We start from the raw sequence: 22,458 nt of genomic DNA on the forward strand, positions 1-22,458 counted from the left end.
GGCAAGGAGGCACGATGCCCCGTGTACCACCCTCAGGGAGGCCACAGAGAGGCGCCAAAGAACAACAACAATCATTAATAGATAGTTTAGTTAGGTAATACAATCTAACGCTTTTTGTATTATATTATTATTGTATACTTTTTTAAATGTATAAACCTCTATTTCTATGTAACGTTTATGAAAAATGGGGGGAGGGGCGCCAATAAAAAATTTCATACCCCAGGCGCACGTTTTGCTCACTACGCCTCTGCATTGGACAGTTGATTTTATCTTTATAATGTTTGTATTGAAAAAAAATAAATCATTACAACATGAGAAACTTGCATTAAAAAATTAAGACTTTTTTCAATCGGGTACATATCTGTGAACTTTGTAAAGTCAGGATGACCTGTGCCTAAATAAAACAAAGGCTTGGAAACGAGTTATTTTAATACTGCGCTGAGTTGGGCGCCTTCATAAAAAACCAAAGACGATCTGCATAACGATGAGCTCCTTTTTCCTAGTTATTTCCTATGAACTTGAATATCATGGCCAGACTTAGGCATAGGCAAACAAGGCAGCCGCCTATGACCTCCGATTGGTGGGGGCCTCGCATAGGAATTGGAGAACTTTTCTTTTAGAGAAAAAATTCTAAACATGGATCAGCTCTCAAACCTAGCAGACCTCTAAGGCTCTATCAACTCTATGTCTACTAGCCTAGTTCTACTATGATTTAATGTGCGGACCTGTATGTTTAGATCTATTTTTTAGACTACGTATGTTTGAAGACCATTGTTTCTTCCTGATGGTGCTATTGGCACTATATGAATATGTTCTTCTTCGTTCTCATTGTTATGTTGGAGCGTTCAGATGACTAGACCAATAGGGTACATGAAATAAACTTTCACAGTGGTTTCCAAATCAGGGAGCTCTCCCTATTGTTTTCTTTCTATTGGGGTGTTTTGGGGCCAGTGTCTTGTACGGGCCTCTTGGTAAAGAGAGTAGTTTTGGAGGACATGGTCAGCATTCTCTGGTGACACTCCACATTAGCAGATTTCACTGGTTCCAAATTTGAGCTATGTTGTCTCATTTGGGGCCATCCTTGTTCATTTCACCTCCCCTTTCGCTTCGTCTAGGGCCTCTAATTACCTAAGACCGGCCCTGTCGAGATGGTTATAGAGTTTAACCCACATTTAAAAGAGAAAACTACCTGCAGGACATATAAATGTAAATTGGATCTGTGGTACTGTACCTGCTTCTTTTCTCAGCATTATTTTGTGTTCTGCCATCTTTACTGATGTCTGATCCCTTTGTTCTTTGCTGATGTCTGATCCCCTTGTTCTTTGCTGATGTCTGATCCCCTTGTTCTTTGCTGATGTCTGATCCCATTATTCTTTGCCGATGTCTGATCCCATTGTTCTTTGCTGATGTCTGATCCCATTGTTCTTTGCTGATGTCTGATCCCATTGTTCTTTGCTGATGTCTGATCCCCTTGTTCTTTGCTGATGTCTGATCCCTTAGTTTTTTTGCTGATGTCTGATCTGCTTGTTCTTTGCTGATGTCTGATTCCCTTGTTTTTTGCTGATGTCTGATCCCCTTGTTCTTTGCTGATGTCTGATCCCCTTGTTCTTTGCTGATGTCTGATCCCCTTGTTCTTTGCTGATGTCTGATCTCTTTGTTCTTTGCTGATGTCTGATTCCCTTGTTCTTTGCTGATGTCTGATCCCCTTGTTCTTTGCTGATGTCTGATCCCCTTGTTCTTTGCTGATGTCTGATCCCCTTGTTCTTTGCTGATGTCTGTTCTCTTTGTTCTTTGCTGATGTCTGATTACCTTGTTCTTTGCTGATGTCTGATCCCCTTGTTCTTTGCTGATGTCTGATCCCCTTGTTCTTTGCTGATGTCTGATCTCTTTGTTCTTTGCTGATGTCTGATTACCTTGTTCTTTGCTGATGTCTGATCCCTTTGTTCTTTGCTGATGTCTGATCCCTTTGTTCTTTGCTGATGTCTGATCCCCTTGTTCTTTGCTGATGTCTGATCCCCTTGTTCTTTGCTGATGTCTGATCCCCTTGTTCTTTGCTGATGTCTGATTCCCTTGTTCTTTGCTGATGTCTGATCCCTTTGTTCTTTGCTGATGTCTGATTCCCTTGTTCTTTGCTGATGTCTGATCCCCTTGTTCTTTGCTGATGTCTGATCCCCTTGTTCTTTGCTGATGTCTGATCCCCTTGTTCTTTGCTGATGTCTGTTCTCTTTGTTCTTTGCTGATGTCTGATTACCTTGTTCTTTGCTGATGTCTGATCCCCTTGTTCTTTGCTGATGTCTGATCCCCTTGTTCTTTGCTGATGTCTGATCTCTTTGTTCTTTGCTGATGTCTGATTACCTTGTTCTTTGCTGATGTCTGATCCCTTTGTTCTTTGCTGATGTCTGATCCCCTTGTTCTTTGCTGATGTCTGATCCCTGTGTTCTTTGCTGATGTCTGATCCCTTAGTTTTTTGCTGATGTCTGATCCCCTTGTTCTTTGCTGATGTCTGATCCCCTTGTTCTTTACTGATGTCTGATCCCTTAGTTTTTTGCTGATGTCTGATCCCTTTGTTCTTTGCTGATGTCTGATGCCATTGTTCTTTGCTGATGTCTGATCCCCTTGTTCTTTGCTGATGTCTGATCCCCTTGTTCTTTGCTGATGTCTGATCCCTTAGTTTTTTGCTGATGTCTGATCCCTTTGTTCTTTGCTGATGTCTGATTCCCTTGTTCTTTGCTGATGTCTGATCCCTTAGTTTTTTGCTGATGTCTGATGCCATTGTTCTTTGCTGATGTCTAATCCCCTTGTTCTTTGCTGATGTCTGATCCCCTTGTTCTTTGCTGATGTCTGATCCCTTAGTTTTTTGCTGATGTCTGATCCCTTTGTTCTTTGCTGATGTCTGATCCCCTTGTTCTTTGCTGATGTCTGATCCCTTAGTTTTTTGCTGATGTTTGATCCCTTAGTTTTTTGCTGATGTCTGATCCCATTGTTCTTTGCTGATGTCTGATCCCCTTGTTCTTTGCTGATGTCTGATCCCCTTGTTCTTTGCTGATGTCTGATCCCCTTGTTCTTTGCTGATGTCTGATCCCCTTGTTCTTTGCTGATGTCTGATCCCCTTGTTCTTTGCTGATGTCTGATCCCCTTGTTCTTTGCTGATGTCTGATCACCTTGTTCTTTGCTGATGTCTGATTCCCTTGTTCTTTGCTGATGTCTGATCCCCTTGTTCTTTGCTGATGTCTGATCCCATTGTTTTTTGCTGATGTCTGATCCCCTTGCCTTTTATCTTGAAAGTTTGGCATTTCCGGCTTCAACCCATGAGGACGAAGGACGTAATCATCTTCTTTTTTGAAGTAACGTCTGTATTTTATAAGATAAACAGAGTTGTGTTGGCTGAGCGCTTAAAAGCAGCCTGGAAACATTCTCCCAAGTAACATCCCACCCTCCCAACTGGTCAACAATGGAGATTTGACCACTGAGCACTAAGAATGCTGTAAGAATGAAGATTGCTCTTTATAAAGCAATTTAAAAAATAATAATATTGATATGAATTTGGCTTTGTTAAAAAAAGTAATTGTTTCTTGATCATATGATAAACAGAATATCAAGTCAAATGTCAAACATAATCTAGAATATAGTCTCAGTTCTAATTTTAGGGTTCTTTTAAATATATTCTGTAAGATAAAACCAAGAGAACAAACTTGACAATTATCTCTTCTCTTATTTTGTAGGGAAATATTATACTTCAATTATCCGTTGACATTAACATTTCAAAGTTTAAAACTATTTATTGTTAGCTATGCCATATATTAAAACTTGAAATAACAAAGCTCTTACTTCCGGAATGATGATAATGAAAACTTTAAAAAAAAAAAAGTTTATTTGGTTACTGAGATGAAATGTTGATACGTTGCTATTTAAACGTATATAAAATTGTAAGTTCAACAAAGTCATATCTCTAGCAAGTAACTAAGAAAGTAATGAAATGTGGTCATACTATTTGATATATTTAATTCGTTGCTAATAATTATCCATAGCATATCAATAATATAACCCAGAATACGTAAAATAAATCTAATTAGAATATATATATATATTAATCTTTGGACTAAATTAAATTAAATGAATCTTCCAACTTCCGCCCAGAAGTAACAATGAAAATCAACTCAGAGACGGTTTCACCCCTCTGTCCAACAACAAGTACATGCAGAGAGGAACTTTGCAGACACCAGATGATCGAGGGAAGAGCAAGATATCATCTGGTCATGGTCCAGGAATTCAACATTAAGCCCCATATATATATATATATATATATATGAGAAGCGCAGTATGTTACGGGGCTACGCTTCCCCAGAGAAGGCATAACCATTATCCCCAGAGAAGGCGTAACTATTATCCCCAGAGAAGGCGTAACTATTATCCCTAGAGAAGGCGTAACTATTATCCCCAGAGAATGCGTAACTATTATTCCCAGAGAAGGCGTAACTATTATCCCCAGAGAAGGCATAACTATTATCCCCAGAGAAGGCATAACTATTATCCCCAGAGAAGGCATAACTATTATCCCCAGAGAAGGCATAACTATTATCCACAGAGTAGGTATAACTATTATCCCCAGAGAAGGCATAACTATTATCCCCAGAGAAGTCATAACTATTATCCTCAAAGTAGGTATAACTATTATCCCCAGAGAAGGCATAACTATTATCCCCAGAGAAGGCATAACTATTATCCCCAGAGAAGGCATAACTATTATCCACCTTCCTATTTGGCAAGTGAAATTGTGGAATGTCTAATGCAATAAATTCCAACATTTCTAAGACGAAATTATCATACAGATTGTTGCTTATTAAAACCTTCGACTATTGTCAGTATTTATAACAATTTTAATATCCATTAAGGGTTTTACACTTATTAAAGTAGCAGATATAAATACACTGAGTGCATTTTTTTCCCGTTTAACGCTTTATTATCATTTGGAAAGCTCGTTACGTAAAATTGAAAGTCAGTGGACATAGACATCATTAACATCCCACAACGCTGGCTATTTAAAAAAAGAACTCTCGAAACAGCCTCGCTCCAAAACAAGTCCACGAAACCTTATAGATCTGTATAAACAAACAACAGAGTCAGACTCAACAGAAACTGATTTCTCATGAACTACCAATGACGCAACACAAATCAACTTCCGTGCAAGGCCGGATCCATAGTTAGCCAAGTCTGGACATGTACAATGAGGTTTTAGTTAAATGACAGAAGGTGGGCATTAGCTTGACAAAACTTGACCTTACATACAGATCTTAGACCTAAGAAACTATTTATTTGTTCTTTTTAAACAAAATTATACATTTAAAAAAAAATTGGAAGATGAATAGTCTACTCCTTAAAAGTTGTAAATACGTATTTAAATCTAGAGGCATAGTGAGCAAAATTTGCGCCCAGGGCAAGGTACATTATTGCCCCCCCCCGCCCCCATTTTCAATGAACAACACGAAGACATATAGGTTGCGTGTGGCGCCCCCTCTGATGGTGGAACGCAGGGCATCGTGACATCCTTGCCCCCCCCCTCACCAAGCCTCTGTTTTGATCTTCTGTTTTTGGCAGAATGTCGCCTGGAAAGTGGAAGACAACAAGAGGATGTCACGTGACGATTCTAATTACGTGACATAACCACTTGACAATGTTTAAACGTATCTAAATTTAGAAACAAACACAATTTTCAAAAAAAAAAAAAAAAAAGAGTTCAAAGTTGGTTTACAATGATCTAAACGATTATTTTTATTTTTTCTTGGGGGCTTGTTGGTTTTTGAAAAGTGATTAAAACGGAAGTCTTGAAATATGACCATGATGGCAATAATTTTGTTAGGTTTCGATTTCATTTGAACCGAAACAAAGGAATATTAAAACAGAAATAAAAGAAAAAACAAAACTCCCTCTGTCTCTGTCTGGGGTCTTTTTTCTCTTTCTCTTTACATATATAAAATAACAAGTTATAACAAAATACATATAAATAAACCTAACCCCGAAAGAGGAGCGAGGAGGGTTGAGTGTGGGGCTTGCGACTCCATCCTCTAAACCATCAACTTGTTACATAATCCTAAACGGCAACAATAGTAACACATAGATAGCACCAGACACGGCGGATAATCAATGCCTGTTGCGCTAAATCCGACAGGACAACCAACACCAGGTATATGACAGAAATTTACAGAAACGTACTCGTATAGCATCACGTCACTTCTGGGATCCCAGGGCAGTAATAAGCTGTTGGGAAGGAGTTGTCAACATAACAAGAGACCGATTTCTACGGAGACACCTGGCAGCCCAAATCGCCGAAATTCGCGTTGGATGGAGATCCAAGTCTAACTTAAGTAAGAAGTGATCCAGCGCTTCACCCCGAAATTCCCAATGCACGTAGTTTCAATATTCAGAAAAAATAATTATAATTTAAAAATTTAAAGTTCCACCTAGAAGTAGAAATGAGGACCAACTCTGAAACAGTTTCACTTCTCTGTCCATGAAGAAACACATAGAGAGAGAAACTTACAGTCACCAGATGGTCAGGGGATACCCTGAGGCTGGCGTTCAGGAATACGTCTTTAGGCTTCATCCGGCTGAACCCAAATTAAGCCAAATTTTGAGAGTACATTTGCAAGAGAACGCAACATAAGACATAACATGAGACAAAGCATAAGACGGAACATAAGACACAATACAAGATAAAACATAAGAACACAGAACATAAGACATAACATAATAACATAACATAAGACACAACATAAGACACAACATAAGACACAACATAAGACATAACATAAGACACAACATAAGACACAACATAAGACACAACATAAGAATACAAGATAAGAATACAAGATAAGACACAACATAAGACATAAGATAAGAATACAAGATAAGAATACAAGATAAGAATACAAGATAAGAATACAAGATAAGACATTACATAAGAATACAAGATAAGAATACAAGATAAGAATACAAGATAAGAATACAAGATAAGACATTACATAAGGACACAGAACATAAGACAGAGCATAAGACAGAATATAAGACAAAAGATAGGACACAACTTAAGAACAGACAAGTTCCTCATGGTCAACCTTGTAACTGCCTAGGATTCAGAGTATCATGCCAAATCCTCAGATAATCTGAAAGTCACATTATAGGAAGCAGTATAAACTGTTCTAACTGCCCTTACTGTCTAACGGACGCAGGACAACGAGGCCGCAATGTTAACTTTACAAAGAGACAATTACATATAGAGTCTAGATCCAGATCTAAACTAGATCTATATCATATCTAGAACTAGTCAAGAAATCTAGATCTTGTCTAGATACACATTATATATATATTCTATATTCTGGATCTAGTCTAGACCTATTAAGTAAATAGAGTCTAGAGCGATTATGATTAGGATTAGTAGGTTAATAGTGGTTTATAGTGAATTAGCCTATTGTTGGCATGGGAAACCTGTTAAGTTGTGCAGGCCCCCCCCCCCCTTTTTGTATTTCTTACTGGGTCTACTCCAATATATAAATCGAAATTGTTGGGAAGAAGTAGGTATCTTGGAGCAGTGGCGTCATGGGAGGGGGGAGGGTGTGGTCCGCACCGGTCTCACCATTTTGGGGTTAGACAACCAAGTTGGAAAAAATATAACTTGGTAAAAGCAGACACATGGGAAGATGTAATAATAAAATCTCGAGATATATGCCCAAATATGCCTTGACACATCTAGATGGTACTGTAAGTACAAATGATACAGCACAACGTTATACCATCTAAAGTATAACAAGAGAAACCTGTTCATATGGTATTAAGTCTGTTTTTAATTTTAATTAAGTTTTATTGTAAAATGTGCAATAACAATTGAATAAATGTAATTAGCATTGGGATTTTACATTATGAGTAAAAATCAATAAAAGTAGGCAATCATCTCACACTGTATCGGGAGGTTTCAAGGCTTATCTTAGGTGATCACGTAACGCTACTCTGCTTATTCCAGAAGAGTTAGAAGAGTCTTATCAAAGACGGCGTGTTGCACTGTTTGCTTTTATGTGAAAAATAACGCCAAATTTCTTTAAACGGTCAAAACATGGGTGAATTTGATGGGGACCGCCGCTGACTTTGTGTTATAACACAAACTCTCCTTGCAATCTTGTTATTTTTTAGTATTTTTGTTTTAAAATCCATACAATTAATCTCAGTAACATTTACTGTCCCAATGAACGCAACTCCACGTTCTAAAAAAACAAAGCGAAAAACAAATTCTTTAAAATTCTTATTATATTACAGTCATATTGATAACTTACAATACCAATTTTAAGATGCTTTTGTCGCAATATTTTTATTACCCAGCCTATAACCAAAATTTATACAAATTCGAAAAATTTAATATGCATTAATTAATCCAATTAGGATAGAAGCCACATATGGGACTGAATCTAGTACAGATCTGTCTATATATCTTTTTATTTTAAAGGATATATTAAGGATATGATTTTCTGAATAGTTACTACAACTTAAAAAAAGAAATTTTTGTGTATAATCATAACATTAATTCAAATCTCTCAAAAGGTGTATAAGTACCGTTATATTAAGAAATACAAAAAAAACAACAATTAAACAAAAACAAAACAATTGTGTTGTAGGATGCTTTCATATTGTTTCAATATTTATAAATGTTACTGACCCAGTTACTGTTATAATTCTGAAACTGAGCACTTTGACATTTTACAGAACGCTTTCCTGACAATGTAAGAGTTACCTTTCTTTGAAAGTTGTCCTACTACAGTAGTACATTTTTTATTCATCCAGGGTTCAAATCTCGGAAAAAACAAAACAAAAAAAAAAACGTGTTATTGAAGACGTCATGTAGTCTACCCAGCAGTAAATGGTCTGAAAGGAGTGTTTTTTTTTTTATTTTATTGGATGTAATTTTTAAAAAAAATTAAGTAAAGCTTCTATTGCAGGCTTTGCGATCTATAGGGCAGTTGAACAATCGTTTTCGAGACCTGTGTCCACCCAGAGTTTTTGTTGTTGTCTTTTGACTGCATGAAGAATTTGAAAGCTGATAAGAGGAAATGTAATTTAAAAAAAAAAGACAAGACATATTTGTGTCAACTCTTTATTCTACATAAATTTGACTATTAAAGACTTTGTATTTGGGCCTCAGACGCGCGTACCTTGCATCAAGTTTTCGATCCAGATTGGAGCTCTGTTTATGATAAACTATGAGACAACCACGCACGACATTCTTCTAGTTACCTCCCTGGACTCCCTTGACTTTATTCTCTCGCGCCATTAGACTAATAATGGTCCTTGAAAGGAAGTAATTGGATTAGACTGTTTCTGTTTTCTTCATAACTTAGTAACCACTCTCAACACAGAGGAAAAATGAAACAAAATAATATTTTTTCAGTGGTGCTATTGTGAAGGGAAGTAAAGAGAACGATATATACTATGTAGGTCAGTGCATACTATGTTGGTTAGTGCATCGTGGTTTAAACGAAGTAGTCTGAACTTAAATCTATGGCTCCTTCTATCTCGAAAGACAATGGATGCGCCAAGATGAATCACTGGATTGTTGTTGTTGTTTTTTTCTTGCGTCCGGGAAGAATATGGTTTGACAAATTAAGTTCGTCTCGTGTGGATTTTTTTTTATCTCCAATCGAGCTCCTCTCCAGGAGGCGGATAGGGGAATGCCCCCCAGATTTGGGGGGGGGTGTACCGGGTAAAATTAAATACCGGGTGTGGACCAAAACCAAGAGATGAAACTGAAACTGTGGCCAGCACAACGACCAACAGCCTTTACTTTTCCCAAACTAATGTCAGGTACCCATTAGAGATGGGTGGACTCAGAGGCGCCCAAAGATCCCGAAATTAAAAATCCCAATCTTCACCAGGATTCGGTTTATCCTGGCCACATGACAACCTCGTTAATCTTCGGCCATAGAAAAAAGATTACCTCAATATCATCTGCCCTATAGACTGCAAGGTCTGAAAGGGGAACTTTACTTGAATAGTTCTAATACTGAAGAAGAGTCTTGAAGTCAATTGGAATGTACAGCTATGATATTTGTACTGCCCTTTTGTGTGATTGTAATTATTTTCCATCATTGGCTTCGTTGTTAATCTATAGATAAGAATGTAATGGCTTAATAGTTGAATGAGTGGCTGAGAGGCTGAAACCGCTTGGCTTACCTACCAACGGGACTAGAGTTCGAAACTCAACTCGAGCTGAGCTGTTTTTGCTGAGCACCTAAAGGCAGCACGGGAACCTTCTCCCCTCTTCCCCCTTCCCTCTAATGGTTTTAAAAAAAGAGATTGAACCATTGCCACAAAGAATGAACGTTGCGCTATACACAAGTAATTCAAAATAGTCTTATTACAATCTCAAATTTAGAAACTGTATAATCCAGCGGTCTTTTCAAAATATATATGCTAATTTTCAACTGCGTGTAAGATGACTAATGACCTGCACAAGGCAAATATAATTGCACTTATTAAAATACAGTCTCAAATTACATAAATGAATTACAAGATTGACATTTCAGCCTGTGGTCCTATTGTTACGTTTAATTACTTTTGCTCGAAATATTCATATTTTTTACTACTTTAATTGCAGCAACAAATTAAAGCATATAACACTCGTGAATACAAATCCTGTAGTTTGGATCTAGTGATTAATAGAGCGTTGTTAATCGAGGTGTTCTTATGGATTAATTAAGGAATAAAGAAGAAAATAATTGAAAGTACCTTTTTTTTAAAGTAGGTACCTTCATTATATAACTTATAATAAAAAGAAAATAATTAAACATTATTATACTCTTGAATCAATTAATCCTTACATTCGGAGATTCCCGAAAGCGATAGTCTTTTCAAGAAAACGATAAGCCCTTTCATGTTGGATAGCTTTAAGATTTCTGTGTTTTTGCATGTGGTCGGACCATCGAGTTAGTAAAAAGGTCACAACTTCGATGGGCGGGACATGTAGTCCGCATGCCAGACAATCAACTTCCCAAACGATTTCTGTACGGGGAGCTGTGTGCGGGAAAGCGCTCAAAGGGAGGTCAATACAAGCGCTACAAAGACACTCTCAAGAGCTCCTTCAAGGAATGCGATATCGACATTCACAGCTGGGAAAGACTAGCTCTCGATCGCTCCTCATGGCGTGAAGCTGTGAGTCTCAAGATTTGAAGCAAGAAGAGTGGCCATGGTGAAAGAGCGCCGAACCAACAAAAAGCTGAGAGAAGAAGCAGGCCTATCTGCAACTGATCAAAACAACCCATGCCACGTATGCGGCCGGCTTTTTAAAGCGAGGATTTGATTTTGTAGTCATCTTCGAGTTCATAGGAAATGAGACATGTGCTCATCTTTGACCACGAAGGAGGATATATATATATATATATATATATATTGTTATAAACCCGGAGGTGAGACTGATGGGGGGGGGGGGGGTAGTGCTGTGTGTGTTTTAGACTACGCAAATTGCTCCAGTCCAGGCCAGCGCTAGACGAGCGGTCAACTGTGACGTGGGACAGTACACGCCAGTTCGGCAAGGACCTGTGTTGTAAATATCACGCACGCAAGTCACGGCGAATATGATCAACCTGAGCGGTCAAGCGACGTTCCATCCGGTTCTAGAAGGCCTGTAGGGAAGAGCGAATTCGTTGGAGTCAAGGGACTTCACATTACCTCGCAATGTGACCAGTACGGTGTGTGAAGTCAGTCCGGAGCAGGGACTAGGTTTTTGGACAGTTGTTCCCAACTCTAAGAGTATTTGTGATGTTTTTGAAATGAAGCTGTTACTGATACTTTGGAGCCCCGAATTGTGAGGTTCTCCAAGTTCGTTGTGTTGTGTGGTGCAGTTTGCAGAGAGCCTGGATAGTAGGAGAAACGTAGCTATATATAAAACCTTTCAAAAGTGATGCTAGATGTTGATCTAGTTCTCCAGGCGAATTTAAATTTCTTTTTTTCTTTAAAAAAATTACAACGGTCAAACCAGAGTATTCCCTGTCTGGCCTCCGAACTAGTAATTCTTTTCTCAGCGATATGCATCATCTGTTATATTTCTAGGAAAATCGTTTCTGGAGATCAGCGTCAATGTAATTCTATGGAGTTGTGGATTTAATTGACAAAACACCTCGTTTATACAATTTATTCTTTTTCTCTTTATAACTAATAAATTTTGAATTTTAAAAAAATCGGAGCATTTTTTACCCAGCCCCATCCTGCTCCTCACCTCCCCTCCCCTCCTAGAAAGAATCCTTGTTAAATCTTCTATAGGTCATGCGCCACTAGAGGTATATGTTGTTACAGGCAATTTATTATTGAAAAGATTTATTCTGGTGATGCTAGGTCTAGGGGTTTCTAACGACACCATAGACAGGAGCGCATTAAAAGGGTGGGATTCAGTTGGGGAACAGAACACACAGAAAGTATACAATAAAGATATATGCTAGGACAAATATGTATAAATCCTCTTTCTTCCCTAGTGCTATTAGAGCATGGAATGGGTTGCTTGAGCTAGCCAGGAAAACCAGTGACTTGGCAGAATTTAAGTCATTGGTTAGAATGCATGACTAGATGCATGACGCGTAGGACGTAATCTGCTGTAGTCCTCTCAGACGGTTATAACTCTGGCTTGGTGCTGTAGACTGTTTAAGTCCCTTAGCGTGAGTATCAGCGTTGAGAGGTGCCAACTTCAGCTGAAAACTCCGAGATTAGAATTACCCAGATGCTGTTGTATGTCCTCAAAGTGTTGAGGACGCAGCGGAGGTAAAGCAAAACCAACGATGAATGGGCGGGCTGCGGGGGCTGAGAATTGTCTTGAGATGGTAGCGGTTTCTTCCTCCAGTCGCGGAGTTTAGAAAGGATTCAGTTCCAGGAATGCGTAAGGATCAAACACAGGAACGCTATTCAGAATCCAGATCCAGTAGCAGGATAAGAGGATCCAGTCACAGGTATTCTGGTACCGAGAAAACAGAAAGTACGAGGATACAGCAACAGGCAGAAACCAGTCGGTGTCTCTTGTCGCAATTAAAAAAAAAAAACCCGAGCTCAAAATATATTATTTAAAAGTGCATTGTGTTCTCTTTGGGCATAGCCGTCAATCAGAGAATCACATAAGGTCAAATGACACTTAAAAAACTTGATAGTTCAATGAGATCAGATTAGTGCAAGGGGGAATGATGATAATAGAAGGGAAAATAAGGGGGGGGGGGCTAGGTATAAACTAGAACAGTGGATAGTGGTCATCGTCCATGACGTCATTGTTTACATACGGCGTCAGCCAAGGACAACGGAATCAAACTTACAAGTCGAGAGTGCCCGTTCAAGGGACACAACTATTATCTAAGTAAAATGGACAAGGGGAGATACTTCTTTACTATTTTCTAAGCGCAGTGTCAATGCTTTAAAAAGATCACCAAGGAGATCAGCCGAGCTAAAAGAAATAATATAAAATGTACCAATATTTACAAGGTTGCGTCAATTATTAATTAAACACATTGTGTACATAGGTTATTGCAATGGACCTCATCTACCATAAATAAGTATTACCGAATGACTGCTCGTTTTTGGTGAATGAGGTCCGTTAATAGATATATACACATAACATACACCTAGTAACGATATGTTGCATACTACTGTGAGAAATACACATTACACATACTGTACATATTAAATACAATTGAAATAAAGAAGATCCAAATTACAAAAGTCCATCAATGAATAGTGCTCTTACCACCACAATGTCTAAGAATAAGAATAAGGGAGCACAACAAATGGAATCTGTAAATGAAATAAAAAGGAGTGACTGTTCTTGATTGAAGAAATTGAAGACTTAAATGTTTATAGAATTGCGCATAAAATAACACGTGATACGTCAAAATAGATATGTGACTTCCGGTCAAGATAAGCGCGTCTTACTTTTTCGCAAACAAGGCCAGAGGTCAAGCGTGACGTGAGCCCAGGGTCTAGACAAAGGGTCTAGTCAGGCCACCTCGCAAGACAAAAGGAGCATCTCGTCCAGATTGACAGACCTGAATTGAGCCATTGGTCAGATGGGTAAACTGAGGAGTAGCAGATGTTGCTGGACTTAGGAAAGTCACTGTGCTACAAGACAGTGGGGAAAATAGTGTAGACACACACGGCGCTTAATATAGAAAATAAAATAAATAATGTGAAGACTGTAGATTTCGGGTTCATTAGGGCGACTCTGAGTGCACCCAGCTGACATTATTTGGTGAAAGTAAAGGCGGTCGGTCGTTTTGCTGGCCACATCACGCTCTGATATATTTACTTGTACATAATCAGGAGGCGCTGTGGCTGAGTGGTCCACCCAGTTCTAATCCACCTTACATTAGTAGGAAAAGGTAAAAGGAAGTAGCTTCGTTGTTCTGGCCACATGACATCCTAGTTAAACGTTGGCCACAGAAACGACCTTTACATCACAGACCTTATGGACCGTATGGTCTGAAAGAACTTTACTTTTTTTTTCTATTACATAATCCGATGAGCTTTACCTCATCTGCCCCCATGTATCACAAGGCCTTAAATCCATTAGGCCTACTACTTTGCATAGAGTGCTTCTTCTCATTGTGTGCATTGTCTCAACAGATGTCCAACTTTACGAGAAACTGCCGCAATGAATCCTTCCCCTGGATTCACAGCAACTCGACAGACGTGGGGGACACAGAGTCGGACTACTACTACTACCTCTACTTCCGGGTGTACGAGCTGTACATCAGTGGCGTCCTCTTCTACTTGCTGCCCTACGCCCTGATACCCATCCTGAACATTCAACTGCTGCTTGCCATCAAAAGAAGGCGAGTGGAGACACGAATGCTGAGTGTCAGGCATGAGCACCAGGTGAGTCAGCACCACACTTTGTACCCTTGGTAGATGGATAACTTCTTTTTGTACACATCTCACAGTAAGGATCGATGACTTAACTCTTTCTCTCCTAATCGACGATACCATCGTTGATTTAACCTCATTAAATTAAATTAATATTTAATTTTTTTAAACCTTGATATAAAAAGAGCCTGCATTTCCCTTTAATTCTTTACCAAATAAAACATTTTCTTATAACATACAAAAAAGCTATTGAAGCCCAATCATAACAGGGTAGTGAAATAGTAATGAGCAAAATGAAGAATTCCTTCAAAGCGTGGAAAATAACTCCGGAGAGAAAGAGTTAATTTGTACCCTGGGTAAGCAGGGAGAATGATTAAAGCCGGGAAGCTACTAAAGTAGGTCCTATCATCTGTTTAAAAATTATATTTTCGATTAATTGTTATATATTTTTTGTCGGGGGGGGGGGGTATAATCTTCCGCAGGGCGAAAGAGAATGATAGACCTATTCAACTTCAGGGGTATCTTCACGAGAATCCGAAGCTCACCTTAAACTACCATCCATACTTAGGTTGATTAAAAAAGAAGTTTTTTTCTTCAGTAGCGGAATGATTTTAGAAGACCTATTTTTAAATTGCTTATTACAATGTTGTTGTTTTTTTTTTTTTTTTGTTTCTATAAAGAATATGGTACTATGTTATTAGAGAAAGACATGTAAATAACTCTAGTGCAGCGGTTATCAACCTTTTAAGCTCGGCGACCCCTTTTTACAACCCCTACTGTGCCGCGACCCCACCCCCCCACCCTTTTCAGACACACACAGCAATAGAAGAATAGACAAAACAATCTATTTTTTCGATGGTCTTTGGTGACCCCTGGCAAATCGTCAATCGACCCCCAAGGGGGTCGCGAACCACAGGTTGAGAACCCCTGCTCTAGTGGCTAGGATGAGGATTCATTTCTCCTAGACTGAACAAAATATTTAGTTGATTTTACTTGCCAACTTTTAGTCGTTCCAAAAGAAAGATTTTCAAGTCTAATAAAAATGTTTTCAAACAATGTCAATAGATGAGAGCGGGAATGGATTAAACTTGGCACCATCTAAATGACATTTAAAGTTGTAAATGACCAACAGGAAACCATTAGATTGAACGGAGGGAAGTTTCCAATATTTGCGAAATACTTATAGTGTACATTATATAATTGTTTATCCTGTGATAATAGTAGTTTTGGCTTTTAATATTATGTATAATCTATTAATAAAGTTTGTAATACTAATTTATTTTGAATTCACAGCAAAACTTCACCAGAGCCACAGATCTGGAAGATGGGGTAACTCTGATCGTCTTGGGGATAACCGCCTGCTTCTTCGTGTGCTGCTTGATTCCCGCCATCTACAACATGTCCCAGATTGTGGAGCTCCCGGACGATCACCCGTTCTTCTCGTTCCTCCTGGTAGCCAGCGACACCATGCTGTGCATCAACGCCAGCACCGACTTTTTCTTCTACTGCCTCTGGGGGCGCAAGTTTCGCAACATCTTCCTCAGGCTCTTCTGCCCGAAGAGATACTTTAATAGGTCAAGGACGATGACCAGCCTGAACCACAGCTACTACAGGAATAACAGAACCATTAGTGAGACCACTTACCATTCAGTTTGATGTACCGCATTGTTCTGTTTAAGTCACATATGTTACAGAGGGAATTTCGAGAGGAATAATGATCGGACAGTTTTAATTGATGTGCTGCTACTTTGACTACAATCAAAATCAAAATATCATGTCTATCCGTAGTCTATGTGCGTTTTTAAGTAATGGTTAATATTTTAATTTAAAAAGTGATTCATTTATTCATCAATACCATTCCATTGTCGAGTTGTGTATAATACTTCAAGTCAAAGAATATCATTATGTATACAGTATTGCATTCATAGCAAATACTGTGACTCATCAGTCTACGACAGGCATGAGAATGACGTGGAATCTGTAGCGTACACATTGCGCAGGCCATTTCTGTCTTAGGATGTTTTACGCTGTTTTGTCGTCTGGTATTCGCTCTAGACTGTCGTCCGGTGGTCTCAAAGGCCCCTAGTTCCAACCAGATGTGAAAGTTGGGATGGAATACAATTATCTTCAGAATCTAAAGGAACATCCGGAACATGTCAGATATTTTTATAAACATTTTTGACTACACTAAATATGTCAGTGGGCGAATGCCTCATCTGGTCACTTCGCAGAGCCGGCCTTGATTGTTTCAATATTTCTTCACGTTTTCTTGTGTTTGTATTTCAGTACATGATTAAAGGTCTGCGTGTTACGTAAAACTTGTATAACAACTCGACTACTGATAGCGATTACCGACCGTCAAGGTCTAGTAAGTAAATTTAAAATAACAAACTTTAGTTTGTAATTTTAAAAAAATAGACAACAAACACGACGACATTTGACTCGGCTCTGTGTTGACACTTAAATCTCATACATTTTAACCATTGATTTGTTCTATTTCTGAAAACAGTGTACATGTAATTAACTCAAAATGTAATTATATCTAGACGATAAGAACAAAAAATAAGTTGTAATAAATAAAATGTATTTACGTGACATAGTGCATCTATTTCTAGATATGTTGTTGGAATAAGTTTCTAACATTTTTTAAAAACAAAAATCTAGTTGCAATACATATCTACTTGAAGAATATAAACTTTTTGTGAACCATTTGTTACGGACATGATTCCGTTGTATGGTTTTATTTGCGAACACGTTGTCTCTGCCTAGACGTTCTGACTAGTTGACGTTCTGACTAGTTGATGTTCTAACTAGTTGACGTTCTGACTAGTTGACGACCCTGTAGTACTTGAGTTGACAATTACTTTCTATGTCGGTTGATGACCAGAGGACTATAACTTGAACTGACGCAGAATCTGGACAAAATATTTTGTCCCATTTCTATGTGTGAGAAGGGGAGGGGGGAGGACATTTTGATTACTCCTCTCCCACACATTCCCCACCACAGTACGCCCGATCGCTTTGATTTTCTCATGAGCTTATGACGTGTATTTTGACTGTTTTTTTTTTTTTGTTTTTTTTGGAATCTCTTCAATCTGATTCATGGACGTCGAAAAGTTGCCATACAAAAGATGTGTCAACGGCCTTTCAACAGTCACCCCAATCCATAAAGGGAAGTAAGCAATGTATAAGATTGATATAACACAGGGGCGCATAACTGACTCAGGTTTGGCAGTAAAGATGAATATACGAGAATATCTAAAAAAAAAAATATATATGAAATTGAAGGACATGGATCGTTTACAGATCCAGAAGGCCTTATTTATGGGGCTATATTAATACTTATTAGATATATATTGTATAAGATGAAAAAATAAACATTAGGAGAGAGAGAGAGAGAGAGAGAGAGAGAGAGAGAAAGAAAAAAAAGAAATATATAGAAAACAGTGAGGCTAAGTAAAGGATAGGAAAAGCAATAGATTAGGACGAATAATTAAAAAGGTAGACACAGAAAGAGAGATATCAATAAAAAAAAAGATTCTATTTGAAGAGTGAAATTAAGAGACCAAAAAAAAAATAGCGTAATAATGACGTCATGTTATCTATATTTGACAACCTTAGTTAATAATGTACACATGCGAAGGTGAACAAATACAATGGCAACTAACTGTATGCATGTCTATGACGGAAAGTTTTTGTTTTTTTTCTCGACGGTGTTGAGTTTGACAAACGAATTTCGTTCTTTATGACCCATGACATATTTAGCAAAGAGAGAAAGTCCTTTGTCTCATGGAGGATAAAACAGATTTTGTAGAGAAACAAAAAAAACTGTTCTAAAATTATTTTGTTTAAGAACGTGATGTTCTAACTAAAAGGTTACTGATCCTTCCTCTCCCCTATTTCAATAAAGGCGAAGAGAGACAAAATTTCTTCTAAAAATAACTTTCTAAGAACGTATCGATATTTCTTTAAGGTTATTGACCCCGCCCCCCCCCCCCGGGGCCACCCCACAGTGATTCCCAAACTTTTTTTCTTTAACGTAAAGCTTTGCCCATTCTAAGTATTTAGCGGAACAATTAGCTTATATGTTAAAGATATTAATTCACGTAGTGGCCTACTTGTTAATTATTCAAGTAGTTGGTGGAACACCTTTTCAGGCCTCGCGGTGCACTAGGGTTCCGAGGAACACAGTTTGGGGAACACTGCATAAGAGCATTAGCATAAAAAGTGCAGCAAGACACACACACAAACAAACAAACTGTGCTTTAGCTTCAGCGCTACGTAAGACGAACTCTGTCACGGGTACTGAAGGAGAGATAGCTGTGAGGGAGAGATAGCTGTGAGGAAGAGATAGATGTGAGAGAGATAATTGTGAGGGAGAGATAAATGTGAGGGAGAGATAAATGTGAGGGAGAGATAGATGTGAGGGATATAGATGTGAGGGAGAGATAGATGTGAGGGAGAAATAGATGTGAGGGGAGTTAGATGTGAGGGAGACATAAATATGGAGAGAGACAGAGCTGTGAGGGAGAGATAGATGTGAGGGAGAGATAGATGTGAGGGAGAGATAGCTGTGAGGGAGAGATAGATGTGAGGGAGAGATAGATGTGAGGGAGACATAAATATGGAGAGAGACAGAACTGTGAGGGAGAGATAGATGTGAGGGAGAGAGACAGAGCTGTGAGGGAGAGATAGCTGTGAGGGGGAGATAGATGTGGGGGAATATAGATGTGAGGAAGAGATAAATATGAGAGAGAGATAGATGTGAGGGAAAGATAGCTGTGAGGGAGAGATAAATGTGAGGGATAGATAGCTGTGAGGAAGAGATAGCTGTGAGGGAGAGATAGCTGTGAGGGAGACATAAATATGGAGAGAGAGAGCTGTGAGGGAGAGATAGATGTGAGGGAGAGAGACAGAGCTGTGAGGGAGAGATAGATGTGGGGGAAATATAGATGTGAGGAAGAGATAAATATGAGAGAGAGATAGACGTGAGGGAGAGATAGCTGTGAGGGAGAGATAAATGTGAGGGATAGATAGCTGTGAGGGAGAGATAAATGTGAGGGAGAGACAGATGTGAGGGAGAGATAGCTGTAAGGAAGAGTTAAATGTGAGGGAGAGTGAAATGTGAGGGAGAGATAGCTGTGAGGGAGAGATAGATGTGAGGGAGAGATAGCTGTGAGGGAGAGATAAATGTGAGGAAGAGATAGATGTGAGGGAGAGATATATGTGAGGGGGAGATAGCTGTGAGGGCGAGATAAATGTGAGGAAGAGATAAATGTGAGGGAGATATAGCTGTGAGGGAGAGATAAATGTGAGGGAGAGAGACAGAGCTGTCAGGGAGAGAGAGCTGTGAGGGAGAGATAGCTGTGAGGGAAAGATAGCTGTGAGGGAGAGATAGCTTGAGAACGAGTTTCCCCCCAGACCGACACCCCATCCACACCCCCCGTGTCGTGACACTTGGCTGTTGTATAAGCAGCGCAGACCCAGAGTGACGACAGCATTCATTATCACGCCGATGATATATGATTACCTTGTTAGCTTAGGATGAATGTACTTACACCCACCGGATACAGGGATAACTTCGAGCACCCAAGTGACCACTGGACCGAAGGGTCATTAGACTAACTGAAAAATTGACTAGACGAGTCTCACACTGGTGTTGTCAGACACTTGCGGAATACTATCTCCTTCTTAGTTCGAATTGTTATATTAAAACTTGCTTGCCTTTTCATGTAGTATACAGAAGTTGTTCCCCTTGCAAACATTGTGATCTATAGGGCAGATGATGTAAAGATCATCTGTTTCTTAGGTCCGTTGTGAAAAAGAGTGTCATGTAGCCAGCACAACGACCAACCGCCTTTTCTTCTACCCAACTAATGTCAGGTACCCATTAGAGCTTGGTGGACCCAGAGGCGCCCAATGATCCCGAATTTAAAAATTCCAGTCTTCACCAGGATTCGAACCCGGGACCCAGGTTCGGAAGACAAGTGCATTACCGTTCAGCTACCACTCCTCCATTCTACAGCCTGCGTGCTTCTTGAGCCCACCATTTTAAATACCAACTCCATAAACTGTTGTTTATATTAAAAATGGACATCATATATCAAGTCTGTATACTGTATAATGTTTGAATTGTATTTGCTTTGTACGCTGTGTACATTTGAAATGCTACAAAATAAGAAATTAGTTGTACAAATTGTTAAAGGCATTAAGCCTGCAATGTTGACTATAAATCTGTATTCGCTTGTACTATATTGGACTGCCCTGGTTGGTCTTGTCAGCTAATTGTTCACTTTTGATAAATAGTGCTTATTGCTATTGCTGATAGCACATTCTCTCTACATATTTCATCTCTCTCCCTCTCTCTCACTTCTCCCTTCTCCCCCACACCTCTCTCACAAACACACAAATACACTCCCGTTCATCCCAAAATGAAATTGTTTTTATTTTCTTAAAAGTATGCTGACGTAGGACATACTGCATTCTGGAAAGAGTTGAACATTACATTTGTGTATACTGCAGAGTAGGATTAATTCAATTTTTCAGAACTTAGACAAATGTCGAAATTATGTTTTTTTTTTAAATATCTTTTATGTAGCGCAACCTTCAAGCTTGTAGCATGTTCAAAGCATATCGGTCCACATTCTCATTAGGTCACAGGTGGGTGATACTGTATCTGGTCTTAAAGCGCTCAGTAAACCCAACTCTTCTCGAGTCGGGTGTCGAACTTCGAGCCCCCTTAACACGTAGCCAAGCCAAGCCCAAACGTACTTAACCTCTCGGCCACACATCCCAATGTATTCAATTTAAAAGTGGAACATTACATTTGTATATACACTGCATCTAATAAGATGATCGGTTTTAACTAAATAAATAATGTACACATTCTTGATCTATACATTCATCAGCTAAAATTGTAAAATTAACCTTTTCCACTGTTCATCAAGTTTTAAGTTTCAGATTTAACTGCAGTCTGTTCTTTAGTGTACAGCCTTACCATTATGATTGGAAAGAAACCAATGTGTCATGTTTGGATCAAGTAGGTCTTGACTAATGATAACGTCTCAAATGTTTGATAAAAAAATACCTGCAAATGTATTGTCTTTTATTTGTGAAAATAAAGTGACAGTATTATTGTATTTTGTTGTTGTTAATAATATAATCTTTGTGATAAATAAACATGCTGTTTTTTTATTGTCTTTTTTATTTTGTAATTCCTTTAATTTTATTGCTTTAAGTTTTTCATAGTACGATCTACTTATCTCTATACGATAGTTTGCGTATACCTTTGTCTCGGTAAAGCATGAGATTAAAATTACGGAGTAAATAATGACAAAATTAGATCTTTTCTTAGACTGGCTGAATGTGAGCTGCATTTGTTTAAACACTTGTACTATGTAGATTTAACAGCGGTTCTCGACCTTTTAAGCTCGGCGACCCCTTTTTACAATCCCCCACTCTGCCGCGACCCCCCCCACACACACACACACACATACGGTAATAGAAGAATAGACAATACCAATCCATATTTTCAATGGTCTTAGGCGACCCCTGGCAAATGGTCAATCGACCCCCAAGGGGGTCGCG

The 22,458-nt window shown here is 38.7% G+C and overlaps 1 protein-coding gene across 1 annotated transcript in view; it reads left to right on the top strand.

Moving 5' to 3' along the window:
- The window catches only part of LOC129927490 (FMRFamide receptor-like), a 60,044-nt gene extending 37,977 nt beyond the window's left edge, over window positions 1-22,067 (top strand). Inside the window, exons 4-5 of the mRNA XM_056037018.1 lie at window positions 14,632-14,883; window positions 16,165-22,067. Of these exons, the coding sequence (XP_055892993.1) occupies window positions 14,632-14,883; window positions 16,165-16,527 (615 nt within the window). The 3' untranslated portion in view covers window positions 16,528-22,067. The remainder of the gene's footprint in view (window positions 1-14,631; window positions 14,884-16,164) is intronic.
- The last annotated feature ends 391 nt before the right edge of the window (window positions 22,068-22,458 follow it).

This window comes from Biomphalaria glabrata, chromosome 7 (assembly GCF_947242115.1).
Source record: "Biomphalaria glabrata chromosome 7, xgBioGlab47.1, whole genome shotgun sequence".
NCBI classification, from domain to species: Eukaryota; Metazoa; Mollusca; class Gastropoda; family Planorbidae; genus Biomphalaria; species Biomphalaria glabrata.